Source organism: Hypanus sabinus, chromosome 7 (genome assembly GCF_030144855.1).
Source record: "Hypanus sabinus isolate sHypSab1 chromosome 7, sHypSab1.hap1, whole genome shotgun sequence".
Lineage (NCBI taxonomy): Eukaryota > Metazoa > Chordata > Chondrichthyes > Myliobatiformes > Dasyatidae > Hypanus > Hypanus sabinus.
Window position 1 is genome coordinate 173,839,596 of NC_082712.1, and position 23,574 is coordinate 173,863,169.

Consider the following 23,574-nt stretch of genomic DNA (forward strand, 5'->3'; position numbering starts at 1 on the left):
CTGAGCGAGCCTGAGGCGACCCAGGGTGTTACAGTAGTTTTTCATAAATTCTATTGTATTTCTTTTTTCCCTGTAAATACCTGCAAAAAAGACTCTCAAGGTATATGATAAAATATATGTACTGTACTTTATAATAAATTAATATTGAACACTGCTGATTTAAACCTAGGAGTCTCCCATTACCTATTGAATATTAAAAAGGCCAAGATAGAGTGGATGTGGAGAGGATGTTTCCAATTGTGGGGGAGATTAGGATCAGAGGGCACAGCCTCAGAATACAAGGACATCTGTTAGAACAGAAACAAGGAGGAATTTCTTTTGCCAAAGGGTGGAGAATTTGTTGGATTGCCATAGACAGCTGTGGAGTCCAATTTATTGGGCATAATTAAAAAGCTGTTGATAGGTTTTTGATGAGTGAGGATGTCAAAGGTTTTGGGAAGATGGTAAGAAAATGGGGTTAGGGAAAATTAATTAGCTTTGATCGATTGGTGGAGCAGATCTCATCATACTAGGGAACTATTCAATCATCTTATAACCGTGGGATAGAAGCTGTCCTTGAGCATGGCGGTATGTGCCCTCAGTGGGATGGGCTAAAGAGAGAAAGTCTGGGCTGGACGGGGTCATTGACGATGTTGATTGCTTTACTGAGGCAGTGAGAATTATAGACAAGTCTATGGAAGGGAGGCTGGTTAACATGATGTACTGAACTGTGCCCAGGGCTCCAAGCAGATTCTTGAAGCCTTGGGCAGAGCAGCTGCCATACCAAGCCATGACCTATCAGGATCTGCTGCTTTGTATAGGGCATTGATTTTTAAAAAGCCATAGCTGTCACACATTTGTGATAGAGAAATAAGAAATATGAGCTAATTAAGATGTTAAAAGAGGTAATAATTCAGCGGCCCATGGGTGGTATATCTAACTACCTTTTCCATTAACTTAATGAAATTGGCTGGCTTTTCCGTTTATTGGTGACACGTATTGAATGATGTCGATCACACACACTTGTATACAAGTACTAACGTGTTTGATCCTCTGCTATGATAACACCAGAATTAAAACCAAGTACTTAACTCTTCCACAAAAAAGATCAGAATCAGATTTAATATCACCAGCATGTGTCATGAAATCTTTTGTTATGCATTAGCAGTACATTGCGATACATAATAATAGAACTGTAAATTACAGTTTAAAGACAATTAAATAAAGTGTAAAAGACAGAAAAAGGTAGTGAGGCAGTGTTCAAGGGTTCAATGTCCATTCAGAAATCTGACAACAGAGGGGAAGAAGCTGTTTTTGAATCATTGAGTGTGTGCCTTCAGACTCCTGTACCTCCTCCCTGATGGTAGCAATGAGAAGAGGGCTTGCCCTGGGTGACTGGGGTCCTTAATGATGGATGCCACCTTTTTGAGACATTGCTCCTTGAAGATGTCCTAGATGCTAGGGAGTCTAATGCCCATGATGGAGCTGACTTCTGCAGCTTATTTGAGCTTTTATGAGGAGGATTTGAAGGAATGAGCTAAAAGCATTAATTAACAAGAGAAAATCTCCAGATACTGGAAATCTGAGCAACACACACAAAATGCTGGAAGAACTCAGCAGGCCAGGCAGCATGTAGGAAAAGAGTACAGTTAATGTTCTGGGCCAAGACCCTTCAGCAGGACTGTGTGTGACTGGTCTAATATTAACTGTTCTCCCTGGTATAAGCAACACGTACAACACACTGGAGGAACTCAGCATCTGCAGTGTGCTTTGCGTTTACTCTCTGGTATAAGATTGCTTCATTTTAAGAGCATCATCTTTTTTATAAAGTGCTGCCACTTATTAGCTCTGACTCTGATAAACTACACTCTACAATGTCAAACCTCTCACAACTTTACATAGAATTACTAAAAAGCCAGCCTAACATTTGTACGTGCAATGTTTTAGGAACAGCTTCTTCCTCACCGCCATCAGATTTCTGAACGGAGAATGAACACCTGAACACTTCCTTTCTTTGCTCTCTTTTTGCACTACTTATTTAAAAAAAATATATATATATATATATATATACAGTACTGTGCAAAAGGCATATCTATAGAGCCAGGGTGCCCAAGTCATTTGCACAGACCTGTAGCCACTTTATACTGTACTGCCACCACACAAAAAAAACCCATGTCATATGTGAGTGATGAGAAAGCTGATTCTGATATGGGTCTCTATTGTGGACTGAGAGTGGGAAGGGGGTGGGGAGAGGGAAAATCATGGTTGGGGAAAGGGGAAGGGAAGGGGAAGGGAGGGGGAAGGGAGAGGGAAGCACCAGAGAGAAATTCTGTAATGATCAAATAAACCAATTGCTTGTAATCAATTGACCTTGCCTGGTGTCTCTGCACCCACCCCACCTGCTCCGGCACGGTTTCTCTGCCACCTGTCCCACACACCTCCCGTGGCACTCCTCCTTCGCCATTCCCAACACACAGATTTACAAACTCTCTGCGCTCTGCGTTAACAAATATAGTTCTGTGCATGTCTTAAGCAACCTCGCTATATAGGTGTAGAATTGTTATTTTTCTTAGTTTAAATTATGCTTGCTTGTATTTCTATACAATCACCTGTGTAACTGTGGAAATGTCTTAGGCACCCTAGATTTTTGATATGGTTTCTGATGGTGTGGCCTCCACACAGACCTGATCAACATCACTGAGGCTGTCTGCAATTACCTGGAGAGACAGAAGGAAGCGAGACAGCCAAAGTCTGCAGAAGAACCATGGCAAGTCGCTTGGAACAACCTACAGTCAATTTTCCCATAGAACTGCAGAACAGTGTACCTAAGAGAATTGATGCAGTTTTAATGGCAAAGGGTGGTCACACCAAATACTGATTTGATTTAGTTTTGTTTTTACTGCTTACTGCTCTTTTTGAAAATACCTCTTCTTTACGGATTTTTTTTTAACATGTACCTAAGACTTTTGCACAGTTCTGTGTAATTGTTCAGTGCATCTTCCAGGAATTGTGGTATGGCTGCTTCTGTATTTTTCTTAGTTATTTCTGGACAGACATTATACCATTTGAATCTGGCTAATTCTTATCGCTGAAATGTTAGACAGAGCTGTGTTTCTGTACTGTGGTGGGATGAAGGTACATCTCTATCCAAGGAGGTGTAAGGCGCTCCTGGAATGGTCGCAGTTGTTATGTATCCAGGATCTACAATCTGACTCAGGGCAATCCACGTTGAGTATCCACTGACCAAACTTAATGTCTCTTAGCTAGGGGGTTAGTCCCATTAGCCTCTGTATCCAGCACGTTATTCTTCATATTTCCATCATCTACAATGGGACCCATCCCTCCACAACCCCGACTGCTACTGCTTTATTATTTCCTTTCAGTCACCTTGTGTACAGACATTCCTGTGCTTACCAACTCTTTATGGACATATAATCTATGTTCATAAGCTATCTTAGGTATTTATATTTATTTTGTTTTTATTATTATTGCGTTCTTTATCTTATTTTGGTTTTTTTTGTGCTGCATTGGATCCAGAGTAACAATTATTTTGCTCTCCTTCACATTTGTGTCCTGGAAAAGACATTAAACAACTTTGAATCTTGAATCTTCCACTAAGCACATCTTTCCCACACCCACCTCTCTGCTTTCCACAGGGAATTGTTTGCTACACGACTCTCTTGTCCACTTGTCCCTCCTCATTGATCTCCCTCCTAGCACCTATCCCTGCGAGTGGGACGAATGCTACACCTGCCAGTCACCTCTTACCCTCACCACCATTCACACCTCCTACCCCCCCTCCCATCCACCACCATCCCGCTCACCTGGCTTCATCTATCTCCAACCAGCTTGCTCTCCTCCCCCTCTGCCCATCTTCTTATTCTGGCTTCTGCCCCCTTCCTTTCCAGTCTGGATGAAGGCATCTCAGCCTGAAATTTATTGCCCCTCTATAGATGCTGCTTGACCTCCTGTGTTCTTTTTCTCAGAGATACAACACGGTAACAAGCCCTTCTGAGCCAATAAGCTCGCACCGTCCAATTACTCCCATGTGACCAACTAACCTACTAATCTATGCGTCTTTGGACTGTGGGAGGAAACCAAAGCACCTGATGGAAAACCCACATGGACACGGGGAGAACGTACAAACTCTTTACAGACGGCAACAGCTCTTCCAGCATTCTGAATGTTGCCCTGGGAGTTTATCCCCGGCTACGCACAAAATTATTGCTGTGCTAAGAATAAATGCGGATACCAAACATAAAGGTCGATGATGGAGATGGCAATTTTGGTGAAAGGCAAAGAAAATGAGGTGAAGAGCAGTAGGTAAAGACAACACTGACCGTGCACACTGGGTAGATGAGGACGCCCTTACCTGAACACGGCTCTGTGTGTCTGATCTCGTTCCTCTCCATTTATTCTACAAGAAAACAATCCAAAGGATTCCGTACCTGCAAACACATGGAAATTTACTGGGTAGGAGGCACAGAGTAGAGTCACACAGCATGGAAGCGGCCCTCCGGCCCAACACATCCATCCCAGTCTAGCAGCCTACCTAAGCCAGGCCCCCTGGCCCAACACTTCCATCCCAACTAGCAGCCTATCTAAGCTAGACCCTTTGGCCCAACACGTCCATCCCAAACTAGCAGCCTATCTAAGCTAGGCCCTTTGACCCCAACACGTCCATCCCAAACTAGCAGCCTATCTCAGACAGGCCCTTTGGCCCAACACATCCATCCCAAACTAGCAGCCTATCTAAGCTAGGCCCATTTGGCTCGTATCCCTCTAAAATTTCGGCCTTTGGCCCATTCAGTCTAAGCTGAACCACTTAAGCTGCCTAGTCCCATAGATCTGCACCCAGATCACAGCCTTCCACAGCCCTCCCATCCATTTATAGTACCTATCCAAACTTCTCTTGGACGTAGATATCAAAATTGCATCCACCACTTGCACTGACAGCTCGTTCCACACACTCACCACCCTCTGAGTGAAGAAGCTCCCCCTCATGTTCCTCTTAAACATTTCACCTTTCACCCTTGACCCATGAGCTTTAGTTGTAGATTTTTAATTCCTTTATGGGACTTGGGCTTTGCCAGCTAAGCCAGCATTTACAGCCCATCCCTAGCTGCCCTTCAGAAGGTGGCCTTCTTGAACCGCTGCAGCCCCTGAGATGTAGGTACGTCCACAGTACTGTTAGAGAGGGAATGCCATGATTTTTGACCCAACAACAATGAAGGAACAGTGATATGTTTCCAAGTCAGGATGGTGAGTGACTTGGAAGGGGATTTCCAAGTGGTGGTGCTCCCAGGTATCTGCTGTTCTTGTCCTTCTAGATGGTAGTGGTCGTGGGTCTGGAAGGTGCTGCCTTAGGAACTTAGGCGTGTCTTGTAGAGCATCTTATAGATAGTACACACTTCTGCAACTGTTCGTTGATGGTGAAGGGATTGGATGCTTGTGGAAGGGGTACCAATCAAGTGGGCTGCCTTGTACTGGATGGTGTTAAGCTTCTTGAGTGTTGATGGAGCTGCACACATCCAGGCGAGTGGCGAGTATTCCATTACACTCCTGACCTGAACCTTATAGATGGTGAACAGGCTTTGGGGAGTCAGGAGGTGAGTCACACATTGCAGGCCTTTGACCTGCTCTGATAGCCATGGTGTTTATCTAGCTAGTCCAGTTCAGTTTCCTGTCAATGGTAACCCCCCAGGATGTTGATAGTAGGGGATTCAGTGGTGGTGATGCCACTGAATGTCAAGGGGACGATGGTTAGAGCCTCTCTTGTTGGAGATGGCCATTGCCTGGCACTTAAATGGCTTGAATGTTGTCACTTGTCAGCCCGAGCCTGGATATTGTCCAGGTCCTGCTGCATTTGGGTATGAACTGCTTCACGATCTGAGGAGTCACGAATGGTGCAGAACACTGTGCAGTCATCTGCGAACATCTCCACTTCTGACTTTATGATGGAAGGAAGCTCATTGATAAAGCAGCTGAGAGTGGTTGGTCCTAGGACACTTCCCTGAGGAAGTCCTGCAGTGATGTCCTGAGGATGAGATGATTGACCTCCAACCACCACAACCATCTTCCTTTGTGTCAGGTCTGATTCCAACCAGCGGAGACTTTCCCCTAATTCCCAATGACTCCAGTTTAGCTAGGGCACCTTGATGCCATACTCAGTCAAATGGTGCCCTGATGTTGAGGGTATTTAGCTCTTTGGTCCATGTTTGGACCAAGGAGGTGATGAGGTCAGGAGCTGAGTGGCCTCGATGGAACCCAAACTGGACATCTGTAAGCAGGTTATTGCCGAGTAGGTGCTGCATGATAGCACTGTTGATGGTGCCTTCCATTACTGTGCTGATGATTGAGAGTAGGCTGATAGGGCGATAATTGGCTGGGTTGGACTTGTCCTGTTTCTTGTGTACAGTCCATACCTGGGCAATTTTCCACATTACCAGGTAGATACCGGTGTTGTAGCTGTACTGGAACAGCTTGGTTAGTGGCACGGCAAGTTCTGGAGCACAAGTCTTCAGACTATTGATGGCACTTTGTCTGAACCCATAGCCTTCGCATTATCCAGTGCTTTCAGCCATTTCTTGATATCACATGGAGTGAATCGGATTGGCTACATACTGACGTCAGGGATGCCGGGGACTTCTGGAGGAGGCTGAGCCAGATCATCTACTCTGCACTTCTGACTGAAGACTGTTGCAAATGCCTCAGCCTTGTCTTTTGCACAGGTGTGCTGGGCTTCTCGATCATTGAGGATGGGAATATTTATCGAGCCTCCTCCTCAAGTGAGATGTTTGATTGTCCACCACCATTCACAGCTGGATGTGGCAGGACTACAGAGCTTAGGTCTGACCCGTTGGTTGTGGGACAACTTATCTCTGTCTATTACTGGCTGCTTATGGTGGTTGGCATGCAAGTTGTCCTGTATTGTGGCTTCACCAGGGAGACGCCCCATATTGAGATATGCCTGGTGTTGCTCTCCTCCTGCACTCTTCATTGAACCAGGGTTGATCCCTTGGCCTGGTGGTAATGTTAGAGTAGGAGGGGATATGCCTGGCTATGAGGTTACAGGTTGTAGTTGAGTATAATTCTGCTACTGCTGGTGGCCCACAGCGTCTCACAGATGCCCTGTCATGGGCTGCTAGATCTGTTCGGTCTATCCCATTTAGCACGATGGTAGTGCCACACAATGCGGTGGAGGGTTTCTTCAATGGGATTCAGTCTCCACAAATACTGTGCGGCGGTCACTTCTACCAATGCCATCATGGACAGATGCTTCTGTGGCAGGCAGGCTGGTGAGAATGAGGTCAAGTATGTTTTTCCCTCTTGTTGGATCCCTGACCGCCTGCTGTAGTCCCAGTCTAGTAGCTCTGTCCAGTAGGACCTGACCAGCTCGGTCTGTGGTGGTACTACTGAGCCAGTCTTGGTGATGGACATTGAAGACCCCACCCAGAGTACATTCTGTGCCCTTGTCACCCTCAGTGCCTCCTCCAGGTGCTGCTCAACATGGAGAAGTACTGATTCATCAACTGAGGGAGGATGGGACGTGGTAATCAGCAGGAGGTTTCCTTGCCCATGTTTAACCTGGTGCCATGAGACTCCATGGAGTCCAGAGTCGATGTTGAGAGTTGCCAGGGCAACTCCCTCTCTACTGTACACCACTGTGCCACCACCTCTGCTAGGCCTGTCCTGCCAGTGAGACAGTACGTACCCAGGAATGGTGATGGTGGAGTCCAGGATGTTCACTGTAAGGTGTGATTCTGTCAGGCTGTTGTTTGACGAGTCTGTGAGACAGCTCTCCCAACTTTGGCTCAAGTCCCCAGGTGTTGGTAAGCAGGACTTTGCAGGGTTGACAGGGCTCGTTTTGCTTATGTGCCTATGTTGATACTGGGTTGTCTGTCCAGATTCATTCCTTATTATTTTCTTTTTAGCAGTTGGATACAACTGAATGGCTTGCTAGACCACTTCAGAGGGCTGTTAAGAGTCAACCACATTGCTGTGGGTTTGGAGTCACATATAAGCCAGATCAAGTAAGGACGACATTAGGGAACCAGATTGGGTTTTTACGACAATCGACATGGTTTCAAGGTCACATGGTATTTTTATTGAATTCAAATTCACTATTTGCCATGGTGGGATTCAAACTCACGTCTCTGATCCAGTGCTAATTACCACTATGCCAAGTCTCACCCAACCTCAGTGGACAAAGCTTGCTTGCATTTATCCTATTTTTACCCCTCTTAATTTTGTATACCTCTGTCAAATCTCCCCTCACTCTTCTACATTCTAGGGAATAAATTTCTAACCTATCCAATCTTTCCTTATAACTCAGGTCCTCCAGTCCCGGCAGCATACTTGTAAATTTTCTATGTACTCTTTCAATCTTATTTACAACTTTCCTGTAGGTAGGTGACCAAAACTGTACACTACATGCTAAATTAGGCTTCACCAACATCTTATAGAACTTCAGCATACCTCATCTTCTGTACTCAATACTTTGATTTAACAAAGCCAATGTGCCAAAAGCTTCCTTAACAATCCTATCTACCTGTGATGCCACTTTCTATGAATTATGGACCTGTATTCCACGTCCCTTTTTCTACTTCACTCCTCAGTACTCTACCGCTCACTGTGTCAGTTGGTCCTCCCAAGGTGCAACACCTCGTACTTGTCTGCATTAAATTCCATCTGCCATTTATCAGCCCATTTTTCCAGCTGGTCCACATCCTGTTCGAAGCTTTGATAGTCTTCCTTGCTGTCCACTACACCCCAACCGCGATGTCGTCCACAAATTTGCTGATCCAGTTAACCATGTTAACAACAAATTGTTAATATAGATGACAAACCAAAATGGACCCGGTACCAATCCCTGCGGCACTGTATTTGACACAGGCCTCCAGTCAGAGAGGTAACTATCTATACCACTCTCCAGCTTCTCCCACAAAGCCAACGTCTAATCCAATTTACTACCTTATTTTGAACGCCAAGCATTGCTTCACTGAATCTTCTTGACAAACTCCCATGTGGAACCTTATCAAATACCTTGCTGAAGTTCATGTAAACAACATCCACTGCCTTGTCTTCATCACTTTCCTGGTAACATCCTCAACCATCTCTTTTAGACTGTTTATATAAAACCTACCATGCATGGAGCCATGCTGACTATCCCTAAGCAACCTCTATCTGTCCAAATACTCATATACCTGAACTTTTAGAATACCTTCCAATAATTTTCCCACAAACAATGTAGGCTCACCAGCCTATAATTTCCTGGTTTATTCTTAGAGCCTTTCTTAAACAGCGGAACAGCATTCCTCCAATCCTGCCCCTGTTGCTAAGGATGATTTAAATATCTCTGCTACTGATCTCCTGAATAAATACAGACGCAAAGAATGCATTTAAGGTCTCCCCCATCTGATACCTCTGCCATCCACGTACCTATCCAAAGTTGTCTTAAACATTGAAATCAAGCTCACAGGTATTACTTGCAATGGCAACCCTCTGAGTGAAGATGATTCCCCTGATGTTCCTCTCACCTTTTCACTTTTCACCTTTCACCCTTAACCCATGACCTCTACTAGTAGTCCCAGACAGTCTCAGTGGAAAAAGTAAGCTTACATTTAAACTATCTATACCTTGGAGTTTTGTATACCTCTATCGAATCCCCTCTCAATCTTCTACAGTCTAAGGAATAAAATTCTAACCTATTTTATCTTTCCTTATAACTCAGGTCCTCCGGACCCAGTAACACCCTTGTAAATCTTCTCTGTACTCTTTCAACCTTGTTTACATCTTTCCTGTAGACAGGTGTCCAAAACCACACACAACACTCCAAATTAGGCCTCACCAATGTCTTATACAACTTCAACATAACATCCCATCTCCTGCACTCAATACTTTGATTTATGGCCAATGTACAAAAAGCTTTCTTTATGACCCTATCAACCTGTGCTGCCATTTTCAATGAATTTTGGACTGTATTCCCAAAATCCTTTGTGCTACCACACTTCCCTGTGCACTACCGTTCACTGTGTAAGACCTACCCTAGTTGCTCCTATTGAAGTGTAACACCTCGCACTCATCTGCATTAAATTCCATATGACATTTTTCAGCCCACTCTTCCAGCTAGTGCAGATCCCACTGCAAGCCACAATAGTCTTCCTCACTGTCCACTACACCCTCAGTCTAGGTGTCACCTGCAAAGTTGCTGATCCAGTTAACCACATTATCATCCAGATTGTTGATATAGATGACAAACAATGGACCCAAGACTGATCGCTTTGGCACTCCACTAGTCAAAGGACTCCAGTCAGAGAGGCAAGCATCTACTACCACTCTTTGGCTTCTCCCACAAAGCCAACGTCTAATCCAATTTATTGCCTCATTTTGAATGCCAAGCAACTGAAGCTTCTTGACCAAAGTCCCAAGTGAGACGCTGTCAAATGCCTTGCTGAAGTCCATGCTGGCAACATCCACTGCCTTGCCATCATCAAATTTCCTGGCAACTTCCTTGAAAAACTCTTCAAGATTGGTTAGACACAACCTACCATGCACCAAGCCATGCTGACTATTCTTAATCAGTTCATATATATCCAAATACTCATATATCCGGTCCCTTGGAATATTTTCAAATAAATTTCCCAAAACTGCTATCAGGCTCGCGGGCCTATAATTTCCTGTTTTATGTTTAGAGCCTTTCTTAAACAGCGGAACAACACTCGCTATCCTCCAAGCCTCCAGCTCTTGCCGGAGGATGAGTTAAATATCTCTGTTAGGGCCCTGGCAATTTTTGTATTTGCCCTCCTGCAGAGTCCGAAGAAACACCTTGTCAGGCCATGGGGATTTACCCACCCTAATTCGCCTCAAGACAGCAAACATCTCCTCCTCCGTAATCTGTATAGGGTCCATGACCTCATTGCTGCTTTGCCTCACTTCTAGACTGTGAATGTCTCCTCAGTAAATACAGATGCAAAAAAACCATTTAAGATCTCCCCATCTCTTTGGGCTCCACACATAGATTACCATTCTCATCTTCCAGAGAACCAATTTTGTCCCTTGCAGTCCTTTTGATCTTAACATATCTGTAGAACCCCTTAAAATTCTCCTTTAACTTGTCTGGAAGAGCAATCTCATGCCCTCTTTTTGCCCTCCTGATTTCTTTCCTAAGTGTTCTCTTGCATTTCTTATATTCCTCGTACCTCATTTGTTCTTATCTGTCTTTCACCGCTGTGAACCTCTTTGTTTTCTTAACCAAGGTCTGAATATCTCTCAAAAACCAATGTTCTCCAAAACTAATATCCTTGGCTTTTATTCTGATAGACATATGCAAGTTTTTGTACTCTCAAGATTTCACTTTTGAAGGCCTCCCACTTACCAAGAACAGCTTTTCCAGACAACAACCTGTCCCAATCCACACTTGCAAGATCCTAATACCATCAAAATTGTCCTTTCTCTAATTTAGAATCATATCCCGAGCACCAGACATATCTTTTTCCATAATTACCTTGAAACTAATAGCATTGTGATCACCAGAGGCAAAGTGTTCCCATACACAAACTTCTGTCACCTGCCTTGTCTCATTCCCTGATAGGAGATCACGTATTGTATACTCTCTCATTGGGACATCAATGTACTGATTAAGGAAACTTTCAAAAGCATGAAATCATGTACCATCAAGCTCAAGGACAGTTTCAGTAATAGTAAACTCTTGAAAGGACCTCTTGTACAGTTAAGATGAACAATGGATCTCACAGTGCACCACCTCTTAGCCTTTGCACTATATTGTCAATCTATACAGCACTTCCTCTGTAACACTAGATTCTGCATCGTGTTACTGCTTTACCCAAACCAACAGACTCAAAAACGGCTACTTTGTCCAAGCAGTGAGGCTGATCAACATCTACACCCACTAACCCACCCCAACACATCCCCAACCATCCCTACTTCATCATTTCCTGTCAGTCATCTTATGTACAAACACTCCTGTGCCTAGCATCACTTAATGGACATACAATCAATATGCCCACCCACTAACCCGCTCCTCCACACCCCCAACCACCATTACCTTATCATTTCCTGTCAGTCACCTTATGTACAGACACTCCTGTGCCTAGAGTCACTTTTATGGACATATAATCAATCTGTGTATATAAGCTAATCTTATGTATTTATATTTATTGTGTTTTTTAATTGTCATTGTTTTCTTTATCTTATTGTGTTTTTTTGTGTGTATTATATCCAGAGTAAAAATTATTTTGTTCTCCCTTACACTTGTGTACCGGAAATGAATTAAACAATCTTGAATCTTGTACTACCTTGATGAACCGATGTTGTGAAATGAACTGTATTTGGTGGTGTGTAAAAGACAGTTTTGTATCTTTATGTCAATATTAATAAGTTTGAAAGAGTGCAGAGGAAGTTTACAAGGATACGCCCAGGACTTGAGGACATGAGCTCCAGGGAAATGGTGAATAGGTTAGGATTTCATTTCACAGACTGTAGGATGAATGGAGATTTAATACAGGATACAGGATTATGTGGGTATACATAGGGCGAATGCAAGCAGTCTTTACCCACTGAGGCTGGGTAGACTAGAACTAGAGGTTGTGGATTAATTGTGAAAAGTGAAATATTCAAGGGGAACTTGAGGGGGAATTTCTTCACTGGGAGGGTGCTGTGAGCTGTCAGCGAAAATGGTAGACGGGAATATGCGGTGTTTTTGCATGTTATTTTAAATCTATTCAATATAAGTAATTGACTTGTTTATTCATTTTTTTTCTCTCTGTTAGATTATGTATTGCATTGAACTGCTGCTGCTAAGTTAACAAGTTTCATGTCACATGATTCTGATTCTGAGTTCATTTGTAACATTTCAGATAGATACATGGAAGGGAGGTGTTTGGAGGGCTATGGTGGCCCAGGTGCTGGTTGAAGGGACCTGGCAGAAGTTCAGGTTGATGTGGAATGGATGTGTTGAAGGACCTGTTTCCGAGCTGTAGTGCTCTATGACTCAATGTGCAATAATAAACCAATACCAAAGCCCTATGAGATGTTCACTGACTGTCACTCCCTGGCATCTGTCCCTGAAATCTACCATCAGATTTCTGAATAATCCAGGAACCCCTGAGCACTACCTCATTATTCCTCTCATAAAGATAAGAGGTTCTGCAGATGTTAGAAATCTTGAGAAGGGTCGCAGCTGGAAATGTCGATAGACGCTGCCTGACCCACAGAAGTTCCTCCTGCATTTTACATGTGGCACTCTGAACCTCCAGCATCTGCAGAATCTCTTTCGCTCACACACACACACACAAAATGCAGGAGGAAATCAGCAGGTCAGGCAGCGTCTATGGTGAGGAATAAACAGTCGGCATTTCAGACTAATGAAGGGTCAGCTGTTCATTCCTCTCCATTGATGCTGCCTAGCTTGCTAAGTTCCTCCAGCACTTTCGGTGTATTCTTTGATATTCCCCTTACTTATTTAGTGATTTATAGTATTTTTATGCCTTTGTACTGTACTGCTGCCTCAAAACAACAAACTTCATCTCATAAACGACTGTGGTATTAAACCAGATTCCAATTCTGCCTAATAAACCCAACACAGCCCTGAGGCCAAAGTTACTCACTGGAGGCTCTTGACCGTCCGCTCATGAAGACGTTGAGGAACTTCTTGGAGAAGGGGATGTCTGCCTCTGGTGTAGAGTCCTCCGATGGGCAGATGGAATCACCTTTCCCTGCGCCCTCCTCGTCAGCAGCTGACTCGTAGGCCGAGGAGACGCAATTATCGTAGACAGTGGCAGAGTCACTGTCGTCGCTGTAGGCCGAGTAGCAGTGCTTCAAGCTGACCAGCTCAAGCTGGGCATCCTCGTCCACCACCAGCGTGTACTTCACCGAGTCGTAGGACAACACGCTGTCCGAGCTGACCGAGACCCGCGGGCAGTGCTCACTCGAGGTCAGGGAGGCGCGGACCAGCGAGGGGCGTGTGCCGGCATGGACCACGGCCTCCTCCTCACCGATCGAAGGCCCGGGCTTCCCGGGTGCAGCCGTGCACTGGACGAAGTCGGCGTCCGAGCCAGTGGACATTCTGTTGCCATTGGAGCGGCAGAGGGGGGGCCGCTCGCCCTCCGAAGAGTCTGAGTTTCTCTGCACCGGGGTGAGGTAGATCTCCTCGGTGGCTTCCAGCTCCACCTGTGCCTGGTAGTGGAGGCGATCCTCACTGTGGGCGCTGCTTCGAGACCGCTGCTCAGCGCAGGGCGCTGGCGAACATCCCAAGGCGGCTGGAGCTAGCGTGTCGCTCTTCCCCGTCGGAGCCCGCCTGCTAGCACTGGCCTGGCTGCTGCTGGTCCCCTTGTCAACGGAGCCTCCCGCCGTCTTGGTCTCATTGCCAAGGCAGACGTGGTCATGAGCTGATCCGGCCTCCCCTGAAACACATGGCTTTTATGCTTTCATTGGCTGCCTATCCCATTACCTCTCTCGGAAAACTCCCCACAGGCAGTACCCACAACCATCTCCCCATTATGAACTCCCCAACAATCCACCCCCATCAGTAACTCCCAAACAATCCCCCCCCCCCGACCAGTAACACCCCCAACAATTCCCCCCCACCGGTAATATCCCCAACAATCCCTCCCAACCGGTAACATCCCCAACAATACCCCCCGACCAGTAACTCCCCAACAATCCCCCCAACCTGTAACATCCCCAACAATCCCTCCCAACCGGTAACATCCCCAACAATACCCCCCGACCAGTAACTCCCCAACAATTCCCCCCCACTGGTAACATCCTCAACAATCCCCCCCCCACCAGTAACACCCCCAACAATCCACCCCCATCAGTAACTCCCAAACAATCCCCCCCCCGACCAGTAACACCCCCAACAATTCCCCCCCACCGGTAATATCCCCAACAATCCCCCCCACCAGTAACATCCCCAACAATCCCCCCCACCGGTAATATCCCCAAAAATCCCCCCCCACCAGTAACATCCCCAACAATCCCCCCCCCACCGGTAATATCCCCAACAATCCCCCCCCACCAGTAACATCCCCAACAATCCCCCCCCACCGGTAACTCCCCAACAATCCCCCCAACCTGTAACATCCCCAACAATCCCTCCCAACCGGTAACATCCCCAACAATACCCCCCGACCAGTAACTCCCCAACAATCCCCCCAACCTGTAACATCCCCAACAATCCCTCCCAACCGGTAACATCCCCAACAATACCTCCCAACCGGTAACATCCCCAACAATACCCCCCGACCAGTAACTCCCCAACAATCCCCCCCCACAGGTAACACCCCCAACAATCCCCCCTGACCGGTAATATCCCCAACAATCCCCCCCCCACCAGTAACATCCCCAACAATCCCCCCCCACCGGTAACTCCCCAACAATCCCCCCAACCTGTAACATCCCCAACAATCCCTCCCAACCGGTAACATCCCCAACAATACCCCCCGACCAGTAACTCCCCAACAATCCCCCCAACCTGTAACATCCCCAACAATCCCTCCCAACCGGTAACATCCCCAACAATACCCCCCGACCAGTAACTCCCCAACAATTCCCCCCCACTGGTAACTCCCCAACAACCCCCCCCACCAGTAACATCCCCAACAATCCCCCCCACCAGTAACATCCTCAACAATCCCCCCCCACCAGTAACATCCCCAACAATCCCCCCAACCAGTAACATCCCCAACAATCCCCCCTGACCGGTAATATCCCCAACAATCCCCCCCCACCAGTAACATCCTCAACAACCCCCCCCACCAGTAACATCCCCAACAATCCCCCCAACCAGTAACATCCCCAACAATCCCCCCTGACCGGTAACATCCCCAACAATCGCCCCCAAACATTAACACTCCCAACAATCCCCCCTGCCCGGTAATATCCCCAACAATCCCCCCTGACCAGTAACACCCCCAACGATCCCCCCCACCGGTAATATCCCCAACAATCCCCCCTGACCGGTAACACCCCCAACAATCCCCCCTGACCGGTAATATCCCCAACAATCCCCCCTGACCGGTAACACCCCCAACAATCCCTCCCTGACCGGTAACATCCCAAACAATTCCCCCCCACCGGTAATATCCCCAACAATCCCCCCTGACCGGTAACACCCCCAACAATCCCCCCTGACCGGTAATATCCCCAACAATCCCCCCTGACCGGTAACACCCCCAACAATCCCTCCCTGACCGGTAACATCCCAAACAATTCCCCCCCACCAGTAACATCCCCAACAATCCCCCCCCACCGGTAACTCCCCAACAATCCCCCCAACCTGTAACATCCCCAACAATCCCTCCCAACCGGTAATATCCCCAACAATCCCCCCCCACCAGTAACATCCTCGACAACCCTCCCCCCACCAGTAACATCCCCAACAATCCCCCCAACCAGTAACATCCCCAACAATCGCCCCCAAACATTAACACCCCCAACAATTCCCCCTGACAGGTAACATCCCCAACAATCGCCCCCAAACATTAACACCCCCAACAATCCCCCCTGACCGGTAACACCCCCAACAATCCCCCCTGACCGGTAACATCCCCAACAATCGCCCCCAAACATTAACACCCCCAACAATCCCCCCGACCGGTAATATCCCCAACAATTCCCCCCTGACCGGTAACACCCCCAACAATCCCTCCCTGACCGGTAATATCCCAAACAATTCCCCCCCACCGGTAATATCCCCAACAATCCCCCCCCACCAGTAACATCCCCAACAATCCCCCCCCCACAGGTAACTCCCCAACAATCACCCCAACCTGTAACATCCCCAACAATCCCTCCCAACCGGTAACATCCCCAACAATACCCCCCGACCAGTAACTCCCCAACAATTCCCCCCCACCGGTAACACCCCCAACAATCCCCCCTGACCGGTAATATCCCCAACAATCCCCCCCAAATGGTAACTCCCCAACAATTCCCCCCCCCCACCAGTAACAACCCCAACAATCCCCCCTGACCAGTAACATCTCCAACAATTCCCCCCAACCAGTAACACCCCCAACAATCCCCCCCGACCGGTAACTCCCCAACAATCCCCCCCAACCGGTAACTCCCAAACAATCCCCCCCCGCCAGTAACACCCCCAACAATCCCCCCCACCGGTAACTCCCCAACAATCCCCCCCACCAGGAATTCCTTGAAAATCCCCCCCACCGGCAACATTCCAACAATCCCCCCCCCACTGGTAACTCCCCAACAGTCCTCCCTACCGGTAACTCCCTAGTAATTCTCCCCACTGGTAACATCACCAACAATTCCCCCCGTGGTAAATCACCTCTCCCCTCCCCCAATCCCAGCCCCCTCACCTCCTGACCCCTCTCCCAATTGGAACTCCAATCCCACTCTACTCCTGTGACCCCACACCCTTTCTCCTCCTCCTATCCCACCCCCCCCTTCTCTGCTCCTACCATACCCACTCTCCTCCTCCTACCCCAGTCCTGGCCACCACCCTGTTAGTGCAGGCCATGCCTTCACCCCATGTTTGAATTTTACACTCCACCCTTACCAACCTTTCCCCTTGGCCACCACCAGCTGCCAGGCTCTCCATGCTCTGGGGTAGAATTTACCCCACTGAAGGCTTCGGTACTAGCTCCCAATGATAGATATGTTCTCTTTCAAACCAGCCCTTTAAATAAACCCACACACTGGAATTCTACTGGATTAGTGAACTGGCTGCAGTTCTTTGACTTGCAACTACTTCAGATCCAGAACGGACAAGTCCAGGGAGCCTGCACCGGGGGAACACATACCTGTTTTGAGCGGGGAGGTTGGCCGCGAGACTCTTTCCTGCCAGCTGTATTTTTTGCCGAATGAGTTATTGTTCAGTGTGTCCTGCAGTAAGATAAACAAAAGAGGTCACATGTTGGGCTGGAATGGGAGAGGCAGCTGACACACTAGGCCACACGATATCCCTTCAATAGGTTGCCAGGCAACGCTAAACTATGCAGATCTTTCCAGCGGAGCAACCTTGTTGACGTGAGGCAGAAACCTGGGTTGAGGGCTGCTGCGGTTCTTAATCGAGCTCGGACAGCCCTCACCCCAGGTTGGGTGCCAAGGTAGTGCGACACTGTTACAGCTCGGGCCATTCCAGAGTATGGAGTTCAAATCCAACAGAATTCTGTTACGAGTCTCTGTACGTCCTTCCCGTTAAATGTGTGCATTTTTCCAGGGTGCTGCGATTTTGCCCCAGAGTCCAAGACGTACTGGGTAGGTTAAATAGTCATTGCAAATTGTCCTGTGATTAGGTTAGTGTTAATACGGTTTGTCAGGGGTTGTGGGGACAGCATGGCTCAAAGGGCCAGAAGGGCCTACTTCTCGCTGTAAATAAATGAAACCAGGTCGAATGGTATTCCTCACTAGAGGCGTTTCTGTGACCAACCAGACCATTAAGCTGCTTTATACTGTCACTTTGACTCAGGGAAACACTGACGGATTTTTCCACAAGGCATAGGAGCAGAATTAGGCCGTTGAGTCCATTACGTCTGTTCTGCCATTCCATCATGGCAGATTTATTATCCCAGTCACCCCCATTCTCCCGCCTTCTCCCTGTAACTTTAGATGCCCTGACTAATCAGGAACCTTTAGGAAATCTTGCATGAGGACTCTCAAGTCCCTTTGCAATTCAGATTTCTGAATTTTATCCCCAATTAGATAATAGTCTACACTTATTCCTTCTACCTAAGTGCATGAATGTACACTTTCCTACACTTTCCATCTGCCACTCCTTTGCCCATTCTCCTAATCTGTCTAAGTCCTTCTGTAGACTCCCTGTTTCCTCAACACTACCTGCTCCTCCACTGATCTTCACATTGTCCGCAAACCTGGCCACAAAGCCATCAATTCTGTAATCAAAATCATTGACATATAATGTGAAAAGAAACAATCCCAACACAGGCTTATGCTGAAACACCACTTGTCAGCCGCAGCCAAACAGAAAAAGCCTCCTTTATTCCCTCCCTTTGTACTCCGCCAGTCAGCCAATCTTCTAATGATGCCAGTACCTTTCCAGTTCTAAATGATTCCGATTCTGATCCATTTATTTATCACATGCACATCGAAACATATAGCAAAACATGTTGTTTGTGTTAACAACCAACACAACCTAAGGATGTGTGGGGACAGCCCACAAGTGCCTTCACACATTCCACCACATATTGTATCAGTGGAATCCTGACCTCCTCCTCAGAGACCACAGTCAGTATAGTTGGTAATAACATTTTATTTCAGGGACAGTTTCTTCCTATCTGTCATCAAATTTAGAACAATCCAAGAACCCATGAACACAATCTCACTATTCCTCTTTTGCACTATTCATTTCTTTATTATTGAACTTAAAGTTACGTTTATTTACTGCTGTCACTAACCAACAAATTTCACAATACTATATACATCAGAGATAATAAACCTGATTTCAATTCTTTCTTGCACAATTTATGTTATAAATGTTCGCATTTCCTGTGTCAAATTTACAACTAAAATAACTTACAAAATGTTACTATAAGTTGTGCAAACACAAGAAAATCTGCAGATGTTGGAAATCCAGAGCAACACACGCAAGATGCTAGAGGAACTCAGCTGGCAGCATCTATGCAAAAGAATGAACAGTCAACGTTTCAGGCCAAGACCCTTCATCAGGTCTCATGAATGAAGGGTCTCTGCCTGAAATATCGACTATTTGCACTTTTCTATAAATGCTGCCTGCTCTGGTGAGTTCCTCCAGCACGCTGTGTATGTTACTTGTGGGCAAGCTCCATTAGCATGGAACGTGTGGACTGGAAAGGAAGGGGACGGAATTCAGAATAGGAAAGAGGAAGCAATGGCCTAGTGCTCCACAGTGGGGCTTTCCCTTCCTCTACCTTCTTATTCTGTCTTCTGCCCCCTTCCCTCCCAATCCTCTTGAAGGATCTGAGCTCAAAACATGGACTATTTATTCCTCTCCATAGATGCTGCCTGACTTGCGGAGTTCCTCCAGCATTTTGTGTGTGTTGCCTAGGACAATGCTGGTCTTGTTTTTCTTGGGGTAACAGCCATGTGCCTGGGACAGTTTAAGACCTGCCTTTATTACAAAGCAGTTCCCGGCTAAGGAAACAGGATTAAAGAAGCAGGATTAACAAATGCCCTATCCGAGGTCCATATGAACAACGTACACTAAACTCATCAACAACCTTTGTCACGTGTAAACACATAAATTCAGATGCCCCAGTCTGCAGCAAAATCAGCACGCACAAAGCTCCAGATCAGTCAGTTAACAACATATCTCAGGAAAACATTAGGAGCTGAAACGCCAGATGGAATAAATGAATACTCAGAAAACTTCAATAATCAGATAAAGGCAGGGTCATCTTAATCCCTGATAAGAAGAACAGCAAAGGGACTCTGAGCCCTTTCTCCTTACCTGCGTGCGTGGAACCTGTGGGAATAGGTTTAGGGTTGTTGGTCTCTTGGGTCTGTAGGACGCCACGCTGACAGGGTTGGCCTCCTGCCGTGGGCCGTTGTTTTCTTCCTCTTCCTCCACCTCGTCCACAGCGTCAATCAAATCCAGCTGCAGCATCTCCGCCTGAATCGTGCGCGTGTCGTTTCCGCTCGTGGTGGCAACATTGTTGGTCTCCAGGGTTACACGGGACTGATGGGAGGACAAGGTCAGACAGAGAAAGGTCAGTAAGAATCGATTCAGTGCCAGGGAAGTACGTTTTAAGATTGTAAACCAGTGCCAAGGAAGGGTTAAAATCTTCTGGCCGTGAACGAGGACAATGATGCAACTGCTCCTGTTAATCTGGAAGGAAATCTCCTTGCTGGTCAGAGAGAAACGTCAAAAGCAGTTAAGCACTTTTAATCTGAAACAAACACACAACAGCAGCAGCAATGGCTGATACCAACAGGTGTCCACTCTGCCCATTGTATCTGTACTGGACCTTCAAAGAAACCATTAGATTAGACCCACTTCCCTTCAACCACTCCGTTCCTCAACCAACCGGCAATAACACTAATTGCTGCGCTTCGGTAACACTGTGACTACTTTGATCACTTCGCACCAAAATTGGACTTTTTTTTGTTCTGATTATGTTCATTCTTGTAAAAATTGTGTAAAATCTGTTTATCCTCTTTTTTTCTTGTGAACATTGTGTATCTGATGCTCTACGCCTGTGATACAGCTGCAAGTCAGATTTTCACTGAACCTGTGCCCACACGGACTTGTGCAGATGACAATAAACTTGACTTTGACTCTTATGTTTCTCATCACTACCTCAGCAGGTCAGACAGCGTCTATGGAGGGGAATAAACAGTCGATGTTTCAGGCAATATTATTTATTGCAATGCGCTTCTGCTGTAAAACAACGAATTTCACAATATATGCAAATGATATTAAACCTGATTCTGAAAAACTATGACCACGTTGAACAGCAACAGGTGTTCTGTTGATTGAATTGTGTTCTTTATCATAAAAATTCAGTACAATTAATGTTTAATTTATGCTCTTCTTGTAATGCTGTATCTCTGACACTATTTACCTGTGATGCTGCTGCAAGTCAGGTTTTAATTGTACCTGTGCATACACAATCAAATTTCAAATTATGTATAAGATAAACAACCTTGAAATTCATCTCCTTACAGGCAGCCACAAAACAAAGAAACCCGTAAGAAAAGAAATGTCAAATACCCAACGTGCAGAGAGAGAAAAAAAACAACTTGTTTAAACAATAAAAGCAAGCAAACAGTATTCAGAACAAAAGTGAGTCCATAGACACCGAGCCCAGAGCAGCCGGAGCAGGCCACAGCCTCGGCCTCAGTTCAATGCAGAGCCGAGTAAACGTCTTGAAGCCCTCAGACACCGAGCCCAGAGCAGCCAGAGCAGGCCACAGCCTCGGCCTCAGTTCAATGCAGAGCCGAGTGAACGTCCTGAAGCCCTCAGACACAAAGCCCAGAGCAGCCAGAGCAGGCCACAGCCTCGGCCTCAGTTCAGTGCAGAGCCGAGTAAACGTCTTGAAGCCCTCAGACACCGAGCCCAGAGCAGCCAGAGCAGGCCACAGCCTCGGCCTCAGTTCAGTGCAGAGCCGAGTAAACGTCTTGAAGCCCTCAGACACCGAGCCCAGAGCAGCCAGAGCAGGCCACAGCCTCGGCCTCAGTTCAATGCAGAGCCGAGTGAACGTCCTGAAGCCCTCAGACACCGAGCCTAGAGCAGCCAGAGCAGGCCACAGCCTCGGCCTCAGTTCAATGCAGAGCCGAGTGAACGTCCTGAAGCCTTCAGACACCGAGCCCAGAGCAGCCAGAGCAGGCCACAGCCTCGGCCTCAGTTCAATGCAGAGCCGAGTGAACGTCCTGAAGCCTTCAGACACCGAGCCCAGAGCAGCCAGAGCAGGCCACAGCCTCGGCCTCAGTTCAGTGCAGAGCTGAGTGAACGTCCTGAAGCCCTCAGACACAAAGCCCAGAGCAGTTGGAGCAGATGACAATAAACTTGAATTTGTCTCCACCCCCCCCCCCACACCCACATTTGTGCAGATTATCCCCTCTAGCCCACACTCCACAGATTTATCCTACTAAGTTTAGGCATGGCCACATTCTCATTAACCGCTCGTTGGCTGTTGATAATAAACTCTGATAGATGATCTGGAAGAAAGTCCAGGAAAGCTGAATATCTTAACACCGATCCCAGAATTATTTAGAAGAAGAATGAAATCTGGCTTCTATCTATGATCAAGGATATCCACGATTTTGGTCATACTGCAGGAGGTAAAGAAGCCTGAAGATCCATACCACCAAGATCAGGAACAGTGAGATTCTTGAATTGACCTGCCTAACCTTAACCCTACGTCAGCAACAGGACACCATGGACAACCTCCTGCACTGCAATGGACTCGCCTCTATGGTAACACAAGAGGTACCCCACAGTATTTAGAGTTCAGGACAGGTCATCCGATATGTTAATATCCAGGAATTTAAGGTTGATGACTCTCTCCATCATCGTTCTTCATTGTAGACTGGTGCATGCTCCCCCTCCTTCCACTTCCTGAAATCAATAATCAGTTCTAAGTTCTAAATTAAGATATTTTTATTTTCTCCCTCTTCATTATCTTGTGGTACAGAGGGGCCACTGCACAGAATCGGAGAAAGCTCTGTGAGAGAGAGTGAGAAAGATGAGCAGGGAGAGCACGCAAGAGAGAGGGAGGATGTGAGAGAAGAGCAAGAGAGAGGGAGGATGGGGGGGAGAGAGAGAGAAGAGAAAGAAAGAGATAGAGAGAGAGAGAAAAGACCGGAGGAGGTAGAGGTAGAGAAAAGAGGGAGGGAGAGGGAAAGAGAAAGAATGAAAAGAGGTAGAAGAGAGGAGAGAGGCAGTGTGGGAGGGAGGGAGAGTGGAAGAATATGTGAGAGGGAGAGAGGAGAAGATGGGGAAATAGGGAGAGAGAGTGGGAGAGTGCAGGAGTGGGGAGAGGAGGGAGTGGGAAATAGGGAGAGAGAGGGAGAGTGGAGTGGGGGAGGGGAGGGAGTGGGAAAGGGGAGAGAGAGATAGGGAGAGGAAGGAAGGAAGGAAGAGTAGCAGAGAGCAAGAGAGGGAGTTTT

General features: G+C 46.9%; 1 protein-coding gene across 2 annotated transcripts in view; it reads right to left on the reverse strand.

Annotated features, from left to right (window-relative positions):
- Positions 1 to 23,574, reverse strand: part of mapk8ip1b (mitogen-activated protein kinase 8 interacting protein 1b) — a 151,326-nt gene that overhangs the window by 25,459 nt on the left and 102,293 nt on the right. For both annotated transcript variants that reach the window (XM_059976148.1, XM_059976147.1), the window contains exons 3-6: positions 20,414 to 20,641; positions 17,769 to 17,850; positions 13,608 to 14,402; positions 4,352 to 4,427 (exon numbers count right to left, since the gene is read on the reverse strand). In XM_059976148.1, the coding sequence (XP_059832131.1) occupies positions 4,352 to 4,427; positions 13,608 to 14,402; positions 17,769 to 17,850; positions 20,414 to 20,641 (1,181 nt within the window). The remainder of the gene's footprint in view (positions 1 to 4,351; positions 4,428 to 13,607; positions 14,403 to 17,768; positions 17,851 to 20,413; positions 20,642 to 23,574) is intronic.